Here is an 11,931-nt window from a genome sequence, read left to right as displayed (position 1 = left end):
ACAGACGCAAGCAAGCAGGCGGGTACTCGCGAGCGGGAGTTAATCGCGACGGGCCCACGAGGCAGCAGTACACCAACACGCCAACCGCGAGAAGTCGAATTTCAGTTGGCAGGTGGACCGTGAAGTTGAAGCTCCTGTCGAGGCGCCGACGAACACGAAAACAAATACTACGCAAACCGACGGCCATGACCGAACACCCACTTCCCACGCCTGCTGGATTCAACTTTCTTCCTTTCACGGTGCTCTCTCTCCCTATATCTATGCTGTCTGCTTATCAGGGTCTTTCAACGCCGCTTTGTCACTGCGCTCCTCTCTTTGTTAAAGGGACACTGAGGTGAATTTGTCAAGCTCCCGTTTTTGCTCGCACTGCACAAGCTGGCTCAAATTAGCACACTTTTCATCGTTTATCCGGTTAATAAGTCAGCAGTTATTTCATAAAGCCTGAAAGAAGAAAAACTACGATGCGTGGTCTGCGGCGGCCGCACCAACTAAAGGCTGTGACGTCGGGAGGAGGTGCGCCGTGATTGGACGATGCCTAAGATTAGCATTGAAGCAAGCTTCGGTTTGGGTTCTGTAAAACAAAATGCTTGACATCCGACGTTCTCGTTGGACGGCCAATCTTTTATACTTGAATAATCGCCATACCGCACTTCTGCCATGTTTTCGGCTGTAAAATGCTAAAGATACGTCTTTCAGGACAGTTGGAATAGTAGCAATCACTACCCGGGGCCTACGCAGTGTATGGACGCCCTCCGCGTCACCACAGACGCTCAAATGCCATGCGCTTTTCCCCCATTATTTGAGCTTGCCAAACGCATGCCTGTACCGTAAAAAGCGTGTTGGCACCAGGCCAAGGGTCTGCTGATTCTGGCCTGTGCCCACTGGCCGCAAGCAGTCGGTACTCATGGCAACAGCACGCCAGCGAGAACTCACTAGCATGTCAGTGTCAGTCTGCGCGCGTTCAGTGAACTCGCTCGTGGAGCCGTGAACGTTACGTCCCGAAAATGGTGAACTCAGTGTAGAAAACAGACCGAAAACGAAAAAAATCAACTTACAAAAAAAAGAGTGCACCCTCGGGGATTCAAACTTGCTACCTGCAAAATAACACACCTCCGCTCTGCTGATCGACAGCCGACCAAAGCCGCAGCCTCGCACGCATGCGCTGCTGGGGCGTATCGGGCGATGTGACTCATCTTGTTGCCCGTTCGCCATGAAAGAGGAACGCCGCGTTCGCCTAGAAAGAAAGCGAGGCCGGGACTCCTTCTGTGAGTGCTGCACGGGACCGAACGGCTTTGAGCCATGGTCGGCAAAACAGGTACATTAGAGGTTAACCAATTGAAGCCAAGACTCAACCGTGACTAAGCCAAGCGTTTGCTTTGCATATGCGAGGTTAGCTGAGCTAATCCGCAACCATTTTACACCGCTTAGGGTGAGAGTTCATCAAGTACTACATGCGTGAAATCAAACTTGCAGGAGAGAACACCTTTCTTTTGCAATGATGACATTTAAAGCAATACGGCCAATAATCTTCAGATTTTATTCGAATACAAATACTTGAAGTACGCATCTTCTTTCAACACAGACTCGAATTCCGGTATATGTCGCCAACGCTCCCGTGGGCACATCAAGCCAGAACGCCCTTCATTTCGCCCAGGTGAGAACCAGTGACTTTTTACAACCGTGCAGGGTTATTAGCTTTATTACTCGAAACGATTGTATCGCTTGAAAAAAAAAATATTGACGTCAACAGCAAAATAAAGGCCTCGTGGTCGTCAACACTACTTAGGTCGGTCAATTTTATTTGGTATCGTAAAGTGCTTTTACGTTCGAGGCTATCGATGGCTTAACTGGCTAAACAAATACTATTCTACAAATGAAACTAACCAGTGCCGAAAACTTTTGTTGAACGAAGCATCATAAGTTTTCGAAAAAAAAAACAACTAAGAGGCATCCTTTGGAAATGAATTATGCGGAATGCAGGTGATCAACTATTTAAATTTTAAAGATCATTGTCTTGGTTGTGGAGCAACATTCAACTTGTTCAGCTTGTAGAGCTGTAAAAATCTGTACATGGGAAGAAATGTAGAGAAACACCTCTTAAAGATGGTTTGATCTCAGGAAAATATAATTAGGAATTTACGATACCATACGTTGGAGCGGGCAAATCAGCCTTTCATTCCACCTTAGGGCACAAGTACTCGTTTATATTGGTGCTGAGAATAGACGAATTACTCGTTCCGAAGCCAATGCTTTCCAGCATCTTACACCCGAACTTTATCGCGAAGCAAACAACATACATCGAGATCTGTATTATTAAAATGCTTTATGATGTATGTGCAACACCGTAATATTTTGGTGGTGAACCAGAGAATTTTCAAAAAATTGGCGCAGCGAGCACTAGTGGTGCTAGGATAGAGAAAAAGGAAAATTTGGGGCCTTCCTAGCTTCTCCACAAACTAACAGCGGTTCTAGGAGCGGTTCCACCAGTGCAACTGACAGCGGTTCCACCAGTGCAAAGCCGTTTTAGACGGCCGCGTAAAGCAAAGACCATTAAAATATGTACAGTCCTGACGGATTGAAACGGGACACTGCGAGCGCGTGGCCTGCGGTACATGCAGCGCCGCCCGTGGACGCCCGTGGAAGCTAGGTGTTGCATTGTGGTATACCACGAGGATGAGAGCGTTTTGACCGTAGGCTTGCTGCTTCCGGTTGCCAATAAGCGGGGCTGTGGTTTCCCGCAGCGACAGCAGTGCGCTACCAGCCTGGAGCGCAGGAGCGCGTTTGTGCGCCGGTGGTAGCCGACCGGCGGTCCACGCAGCCAATTTCGCGACATCGTCCGCTCGCACGCTCTGGTTACGCGTGTCCCTTCGATGTGACACAGATAATGTCCTAATAAGGCACGGTCACGCTTATCTGAATAAAACGAGCATCTGCACGAACGAACAGCAAATTTATTCCATGATATAAACTAACAAAATAGGAGAGCCAACGAAGTACTAATGCACCGCACCACACGCGAACGTGCCTGCAAAGGCGTCTTCCCTTTTTTTAGTTTACATCCTAGAATAATGTTTGCTGCTTCTTCGTGCAGACGCTCGTTTTATTCAGATGAGGGTCACCGTGCATTACATGAACATTACTGTGTCGCATCGGAAGGGCACGAGTAACAAGAGCGCGTGCACACGATGTCGCGAAATCGGCCGGGCTAGTACCGTCGGCGCACAAAAGGCGTTCCAGTGCTCCAGGCTCGCAGCGCCCCGTTGTCGCTGCGGGGAACCACAGCCCCGCTTATTGGCAACCGGAAGCGGTAAGCACACGCTCTCATCCTCGCGGTATACCACAATGCAACACCTAGCTTCCACGCGCGCCCATGGGTGGCGCTGCATGTACGGGCGGCCAGGCGCTCGCAGTGTCGCGTTTCAATCCGTGAGCACTGTACAATGTTTGATTCAGCAGAAATCGTCGTAATCCCTTTTGTCGTCGTCTGTGTACGGCACAGCCACGTAGGGCAAATTCTTTTGTAGAGCATCCTCGCGCCGGTGGACCTCCACTTCATCAGCTGATCCGGTAGCCGTCTGCACGTGTGGATTGTGATGATGATGACGATGCCTTCAGAGGTTTTGGCGTCGTAACCGCCAGGGGGATTGGCCAGGGCTGACTCGGTTGTTGAAATACGTGAGGACATCAAAATGCTTATTTATTTCCGAAGAGTAGCCTTAAAAGGAAACTTCGTCATGAAAAACACCCGAATTACCCATTATTAACTCCCGGTAGCAATTAAGGGGATGGCTTGACAGATTCATCGCCGTTGTCTTCATCACGGCGGACCCTTGGCGCGCCGACGATGACGACGACGAAGGCGGGAGCACTTCAGCACAGTTTCTTTCTCACAGTTAGCGCCCATTTCCTGGCCAGTTCCCCTGAGTGGCTGAGTAGATATGAACCATCCTTCTGGCACCAACCAACCTTGTGGCCTAAGCCCCCGCGAAAGCCTGGACGACGCCGGGTGGTCTCCGCGAGGCACGCGCTCACGTGCGGTCGGTGTTTTCTCTCCGATGGACGGATTTGTGTCGGCGTAAACAGCTGTGCTGTTAAAAGTGCTGCACTGGAGCAATGGGGCAACATAGGTTATCGGGTAGATCATAGGCCAATGATAAAGGCTAACATTATTTGTAGCAGGACGACCCAAAAAGACAACATGACAAAATACTTTTGACCTGTTTACCAAAGATATGGTAGCCGACGTTTTAAGGATCATTCAAAGCAGTTTACTTCACACTAGAGGGCCAACACTAATTGGGAAGGGTATACGTTAAGGAGCAGCAATATACTGTCGCATTGTGCTACCCTCGTTTTTTTTCCACACGCGCCTGTACTTGGTTGTTGATTCTAGCAGAGTATGCGGCTTTCTAAACGGGAGATTTATAGGAACCTCTTGGAAGCGACAGACAGGAACATTACTGAGCAACTGGCATTTAGGAGTAGGCAAGAAAACGAGCTGCTGAGCATCAACCGCAGCCGTAAGTCAACCGCAAGTTGCTTAGAACGTTGGCTCACACTTTTTGCGACAATCACCGGCCACTAGATGTCAAGTAGAAGCGGCAACGTATGCAAAGTTATTATTCAGACATAAAGGCGTGTGTTTTCAATCAAATTCATCCGGCATCCTAATTGTTGGGCACTGGATGGCAGTAAAGCGGCAGCCATTTTAGAGCTCCGCGAAGCAGGTCCATAGACGTGTGCTCCCGGTAGACAGCGCTGGTGTCAGCAAACCGTCTACAGCAAACCTCTCTGCTTAAACCATAGTTAAGAAATACACAGGCCATGAGAGAAACCGAACGTTGGGTATGGTAAGCTTTGTTCCAATCTATGAATCGCAACTATGCAGCACCCGCCGCGGTGGCTCAGTGGCGAAGGCGTTGCGCTGCTGAGCACGAGGTCGCGGGTTCGATTCCCGGCCGCGGCGGCTGCTTTTCTGATGGAGGCGAAAAGCAAAAACGCCCGTGTGTACGAGATTTCGGCGCACGTTAAAGATCCCCAGGTGGTCAAAATTAATCCGGCGCCCTCCACTACGGCGCGCCTCATCGCCTGCGCTGCGTCGGTGCGTTAAACCCTACAATAAATCAATCAAAGCAACTATGCGGCGAAAATACGCGCCCTCTGCCGCTGACACTGTCATATTTTAACTACCGAAGCAATGGACCGGAATTTTCACTTACTGTTTCAGATAATTTAGCATACGATGCTGCTAGTTACATAATGTTTACGAACATCAAACCTTACGATTTAAAATAGTGGTTGTATCTTACGGAAGTTGTCATCTTCAGCGGAATTTATTCAAGTAAAAGAAATTCTTGCAGAAGTGAGTCATCTTTCATGGTAGGAAAGGAATACCCGAAATTCGCCCAGAGTACGCTGAAGAAACCGGAAAAGTCTCTAATTGCCTACGAAATGGTTTACTATACGGCTTTGGCTACTTTAAGAAAGCTAGGTGCTTGTTTTTGGTAAATGGTACAAAATAAAACTGAGTAAAGAAAACGTATTGCTCAAGGATACAGTAAAAATAGCCAAGAAAAAATGCGAATGCGGCAGAACTGCGCTAGAACAGGAGCACAACACCAATAAAGGGAGCGAGGAAAGACGATAAGGGCACAACACAGCGAGACAAAAAACACACCTTAGGTATGTGAAACGTCGTAACAACGAGCAAGATATGAAAACAGTGATGAAACAGCCCGCGATAAAGCAGGATGGGAAAATAGCGGAGCAGGGGAACAGCGTAGTGGATAACGCCGGTTACGTCACAGATTTTATTGGCTAGCGTACAATAATATACATGAAGAATCTTCAAGCCACTCTTTAAATTACATGATATAGAGCCACCGGCACAATCAATGTGCTCGTACTTTCCAGTTTTCATATCTACGAAAACTGTAGATAATGGCTGCCTTAGAGAGTTTCAGATAAGCGCGGTGCCTTTTTGCTGTGATGTTTCGTTCTTCGCTCGTTTTTTGCTGTTGTGTACGGACCTGCGCTTTTTTGATATCTCCGATTTTTTTCGCTATGCTTTCTAGACACGTGATGTTATCACGGTGCTATTTTGTCGCCTGGGGTTTTCTATTTCGCGGTTTTTCTGCAGCCCCACTAAATTTGTGTACACGAAGTGAACTATACGTGAAATTCCATAATTTTTGAGAGTGTTTCTTTTGTGTTACTATCAGTAAAACACTGCATTCTTAGTGATACTGACAATGATTTCTGCGGAACGTTAAGTTTTTGTTTTTGTTTTAGCTGGTCAGAGCAAAAAATTTCGTCAGATATGACTTCGGCGTAGTCAAGAACCTCCGAGTCTACTCCCAGGTATGTCTAAGAGCTAAATCTTGTTAAAACTAGATTTAAGACTGTCGTTTATTTGAAGTGCTGCTATTATTGAAATGCATGTAACCCTTTTAGTGGTTTTTTTTTCGGAACTTTGTCACCCGCGTGAATCAACCAAGACATTTGCACGCGGTATTTTCGATTAAGAGAGCGTGCATGCGTACGTCCTGGACTTTCGGCATTCAGGAAACCCACCTTAAAATACATGGTCTGTGTTCTTAGCACCTTATTTGAATGATCACATTGCAAAAATACGACTTATCGTTGAGCTGGCTGAGTGAGAAAAAATGTTTATTTCAACTGCGGCATCTATTACTGCCCAAGATCGACCCCCGAAGTCAGTAGCCAGGGAGTTGTGGTACCCTGCACAAAAATGTGTGTTTGGCCCTGGCCCAGGGGGCCGTCTTTTTGATGAATGCGAAAAGCAGAAACCACCCGTGTGTTCAGATATCAGAGCACGTGGAAAATGTCCACGCAGATAAGAAAGGTATTTATTCTTTAACTTGGGCCGCCTAATAGCCCATTTTTAGCCTTTATTGCGTAAAACTTTAAAATATATATTTCAGGCGACGAAATGTGCTTAGAAGAGCATTACAAATAATCTCCTCTGCAATTGAGTGCAATTTAACCGACTTTCCGCGACTAAAAAACTACTGTAGAAATTGGCGCGCCGAACTACAGTGTGACGGCAGGAGATACCTGGAGCGTATTGGTCTCCTAATGTGCTCGTGTCCCCAAATGGCATATTCGGGGAGAGGGTTAATAACCATACTTCAGGAGCAGTAAAAAATTGAAAAAAACTTCGTATCACCGCAGCACACGGGGGTTAGAGCAAACAATATTTTTGAACTGATGAATAAAAAACTGGAGGAAAGTGGGGTTGGTGTAGAGGTCCATTCTGTTGGCACGTCCACAGAACAGAGCAGGTATGCTACCATGCTCCTTTCTTTTTTTTTCTTCTGAAATATACTATGTACCTCCAGACAGGTCGTCCCTCACAGCCTAAAAAATGTATCTGAAATTCTTCTTCATGCCTTATGAAACAGTTTTAAAGAGGCTGGTGAGAAGAAACCATTCTATAGCAAGAGTTTCTGAAACAATTTTGTTGCTTCTCTGCTGATAAGAAACTGTTATTAAGGCTAATGACACCACTGTCCCAAGATATGCGTAACGTTAGCAGTATTGGCGCGGGTTAAAAGTTGTACTGTGATAGGCAACTCTGATTGACTAAGAGGACAAGAAGAAGTGTTGCTTTTGCGCAGCTACTGTTCTTGTCAAACAATAAACAGTAGATTAGGCAATAGATGTCGTACAAAGTCTCAATGCCTATCTGTACGCGCATCGTTAGGTCACCTAAAGTACTATAAGAACTTGCTCCGTTAGGGAGGTTCCAAAAGTATCTGATCGGAAAGACGTTTCTAACTTAAAAGCAAATAGCGAAAATACCCCTTCTTTATTCTACTTTCAAATATTACGCGAGGATGAGCGCCTAGCAAATTATTGAAAGGAGAAAAATCCACACGAGGCAAAAAAATAACATCTGATGAATACAGCGAAGAAACGTGTATTGGGCTAGGAAATATACGCAAATAATGCTCAGTGTAACTTAACGCCTCCATGATTTTCCCCCCAAAAAAGTTGCAGGTAATGACAGGCAAACCTGGCTCACTTCGCAAAATTTGATGTTGTAAGAGAAAATTTTGCTATTATGTTTTTACAATGGCAAAGTGGTTACAGGGTGCCCTTACTCTCTAAAAACGGCCACATAATTTCCATAAAAACGACACTAATCCACAAGAGCATGACGATTACACTCACCAGCCTGCTCTGCTTTTGTACACGTAAAATAAGGTAATAGTGAACCGCTATAGCGACACCATAGATTGACATCCGTAGAATTGCGTGGTGTTTAGAAGTAACTGCATTACCGTGGGTCGCATCCATGAAATTTCTTGAGTCATACAAACCCTATTACACGACATGTACGGAGAATGATGATGAAAGTCTGTTTTTTTGGCACAGCAACCGTTCGGTTATAATGCCCCAAACATAGACATTTATGTATTGCGAAAGAAAGTGTTTCGATAGACATCGTGGCGATAGTCTCTCGGAAGACAGCTGCCAAGGACGCATGGCAACGATATTCTCATAAAAAGAGAGGAAAGCCCTATATCCAGATGGGTACCATAGAAGGGGACACAACCTCCTAGAAACTGCAGCCAAATCACCTGTGCATATATTTTTTGTTGGAAACCAGAAGCAACTTTTCGGAAAATCTCTTTAGTGCTACGAAGTACGTAAAACAGACCAACATATTTCCTTAAAAACGTTTCCAAGAAAGGTTATCTGTGGAGACGTTAACTCGTTAGCTTCTCCTAACGTGGACTGAACAGAAAGTACCTGTGATTTTTTTGTCTGCTTAGATAACGCCACCTGCGTACCCGCTGGAGAAGATTCGAGCACCAGTGGCACTGTTTAGAGGCCTGGCCGATGTTACCACAGAAATTAGAGACTACGACGATCTCAAGCGGCGGCTGCAACATGTACTCGTGTCTGACTACACCATCTCTGACCCCGGCTTTGTACATCTGGACTTCGCCTTCGGATTCAATGCGACAGACATACTGCACATTCCTATGATTAACCTCATGCGGAACTACACATCCATGAATCCGTGAAGTGGACTGGGATACAGTTTTAATAAAACGAGATTATCACGAAAATATGCAGTGCGACAATAAACTTGAAATATAAGAAGAATTAGCAACCCGAGCGCTATTTTCAGCTTGTATTATCCGGCACTGGCACGGAATTCAAGAGTAACACGGAGCATTTGCAGAGGCACTGCTCTCACAGTCAAAAAACAGTTGCCGAAAAATAAAACTAAATACGTGATGCACTTTTATATGCAGTGCAGCAAAAGTGCGGTTGACTCGTGATTTGTTTATCGTAGAACGGTTCTACTATTTCATGAGTCCTTTTTGGATACAGTGTCTTTGCCTGTCTGAAACAAGACGCAGTGGTGGAATGCATGGAGGTTGATAACGATCACTAGCCCTAAGGAAACGAAAAAAAATCAGTCTAGAAAGGAAATGCCAGAAATAGGTAATTGCGTAACTGTGTGTATAGATGGTATTCACATAAAAATATAGCTGGGAATTAATTTTCTTAGGATCATTGAAAACCACCATGACAATCCCCTCATGTCTGGGCATGGTTCCGCATCTCACAGAAGAAGAAAAAACACACCCTGGCGTCCATCGTCTGCATCATTAGCACATAAGTTTCGGCCGTGGCGTAAGCATGGTGATGCTGTATTTGCCCTCGAGAACTCCACGTCAGCCCTGGAGAATGGAGGCGCGGTTGCGAAAGAAAGCGGCACGACGCAGGACAGGAGATGACTACTCAGCAGAGCAGTTGCCTGCGAACACAGATATCGACACAGATGCACCCGCGCATTGCCCACGGCATAGTCGTTCAGTAGAAAAGCCAAATATAGCCCGCGACCAATTGCACCCGTTCACGCAAATGGCCATTGAGATACAACGGTAAGGTAGCAGTGATTGCAATATTAGCTGGGACACTAGCGGCATCTATGGCCAAGTGGCCCAACATACGACGAGGCGTTAGCAATTGGAACGAGCAGGCACCAGCATGGCGGCGAAAACACATTACCAGGAGGACAACGGCATACGGGGTGAACAACTCCACAGCACTAACTACTACTGATGTGCATGTGCCGTCATCAGTAATTGGAATAAGCATTTGTGAAGAACACAAAACATTTGTCTTACTGGCATTATGACAGCCATTACACGTTTACAGGAAGCTTTTTCATTAAAGAGGACTCTTTTAAACACACACCAGTTCATTTAGACAGTGTTCGGAAGTAGAAATTTCAGTATATTTACAACACCCCGTCCCCAATTATTGTGACGGCCGCTGTACATAAGGAATGTAAAGAAAAAGTATAGGTTCCAAAATGGCAAGTCCCATAATAAGAGAAAAATTTAGTGACGATTCGATAGGCAACCAGTAGAAACAATTCGCGAAATTTTTCCCTGCAGTCGCTTGTGACTGGCTAAGAAGGCTACCTAGACCATCCTCGCGACAAACTCTTTGCGACAACTCGCGCCGCTGGCTGCTTCCGTTGAGGTGTACTATTGTAGAAATTTTAAAGCGGAAACTCTACAGTTCGAATTCCGAAAAGTGTAACATTTTTGCCTCTTTTTGAAAGTGTGACAAGTTTTCGTTCTTCCATCTTTTGGTGGTACATTGTTCCACCGTATGTTTATTTCTACAAATATCACAATATTATTTTGGGTTAGGCTAGATTAGGTTGGGTTGAGAGAGGTTGTATTCGGTGTAGTGTGACTGGATTTAGGTTATTTATTTATTTATTTATTTCATATTACCCCTAAAGGCCCTCAATGAGGGTATTACATAGGGGGGGGGGGCATACACGCACTGAAACAACATGTTCAAGCAGTATTAGACAAAATAGAAAAAAGTAGAAAAGAACAAGAAAACCTGGGTTCAAAAAAAGAAGATAGAAATGAACGAGAAGAAAAAAAGAAAAAAAAGAAATGGAAAAGCAAATTTATTTCTACAAAATATGGCAGGAATACAATGTGTTAAAAATAATTTGAACGAATAAACGGATTGCGCTTGCGCAAGACGGTGACAAGGAAATTGCTCTACGGAATTAGTTAAGTACAGTTGAATACAGAAAAACGATGAAGGGCAAAAAAGAGAACAGCGGTGGGGGCACAATAATGCATATAAAAAACAGTACAATTCAAATCATCAAGGTTGGCGAAGCAGTTCTTAAAATTTAGTAATGTCAGTTTGAGTTGCTATATGTGAGGGTAAATCGTTCCAGTCAGATATGGTGTGGGGTAGGAATGAGTGTGCATACAAGGACGAGTGACACAGTGGGTGCTTAACTTTGTTGGGATGATCCCTGCGTGGAAAAATGGCTGATGGAGGCTGAAAGAAATCGCTGTGAAGTGTTGGGTGGAAGTAGATTTTATGGAAAAGGGACAGACGAGCACGAGTGCGACGAACGCATAACTTCTCAAGTTCAGCTCGCTGTTTTAATGTTGTGACGCTTGAAAATGTAGAATAATCAGAAAAGATGAAGCGAGCAGCACGGTTCTGTAATGACTCGAGGTTATTTGTAAGATATGATTGATGAGGATCCCAGATTGCAAAGGCATATTCTATTTTTGGACGAATAAGGGTGACAAATGCAAGTCTTTTTACATGAGATGGGGCTTGTTTTAGATTACGCCTGAGTAGTCCTAAAGAGCGGTTTGCTGAGGCAAGGATAACGTTAATATGGTGGTGCCATGTTAAACCATTGCTGAAGTGAAGACCAAGATATTTATACGTGTTCGTTACTTCTATTGCATTTTGACTTATAGTATAAGAAGTTGCAAAATGGGGGGTTCCACCTGAAAACGACATTTGCTTTGTTTTGGATAAATTAAGGGGCATCAACCATCTTAAGCACCAAGAGTTAATAGTATCTAGGTCAGATTGGAGACTGCA

The 11,931-nt window shown here is 45.1% G+C and overlaps 1 protein-coding gene across 1 annotated transcript; it reads left to right on the top strand.

Moving 5' to 3' along the window:
- The first annotated feature begins 1,210 nt into the window (after nucleotides 1–1,210).
- On the top strand, nucleotides 1,211–9,056 carry LOC144143370 (lipase member K-like). The gene is made up of 4 exons (XM_077675137.1): nucleotides 1,211–1,315; nucleotides 1,583–1,654; nucleotides 6,292–6,360; nucleotides 8,802–9,056. Exons 1-4 carry the CDS (start codon nucleotides 1,211–1,213, stop codon nucleotides 9,054–9,056), a joined length of 501 nt encoding a protein of 166 aa, XP_077531263.1.
- Nucleotides 9,057–11,931: the final 2,875 nt, after the last annotated feature.

Source organism: Haemaphysalis longicornis, unplaced genomic scaffold, assembly GCF_048455015.1.
Source record: "Haemaphysalis longicornis isolate Haplotype H1 unplaced genomic scaffold, Haemaphysalis longicornis Haplotype H1 scaffold_6, whole genome shotgun sequence".
Classification (NCBI taxonomy): domain Eukaryota; kingdom Metazoa; phylum Arthropoda; class Arachnida; order Ixodida; family Ixodidae; genus Haemaphysalis; species Haemaphysalis longicornis.
Note: the sequence above shows the minus strand (reverse complement) of the source record. Positions and strands in the feature narration are given on the sequence as shown.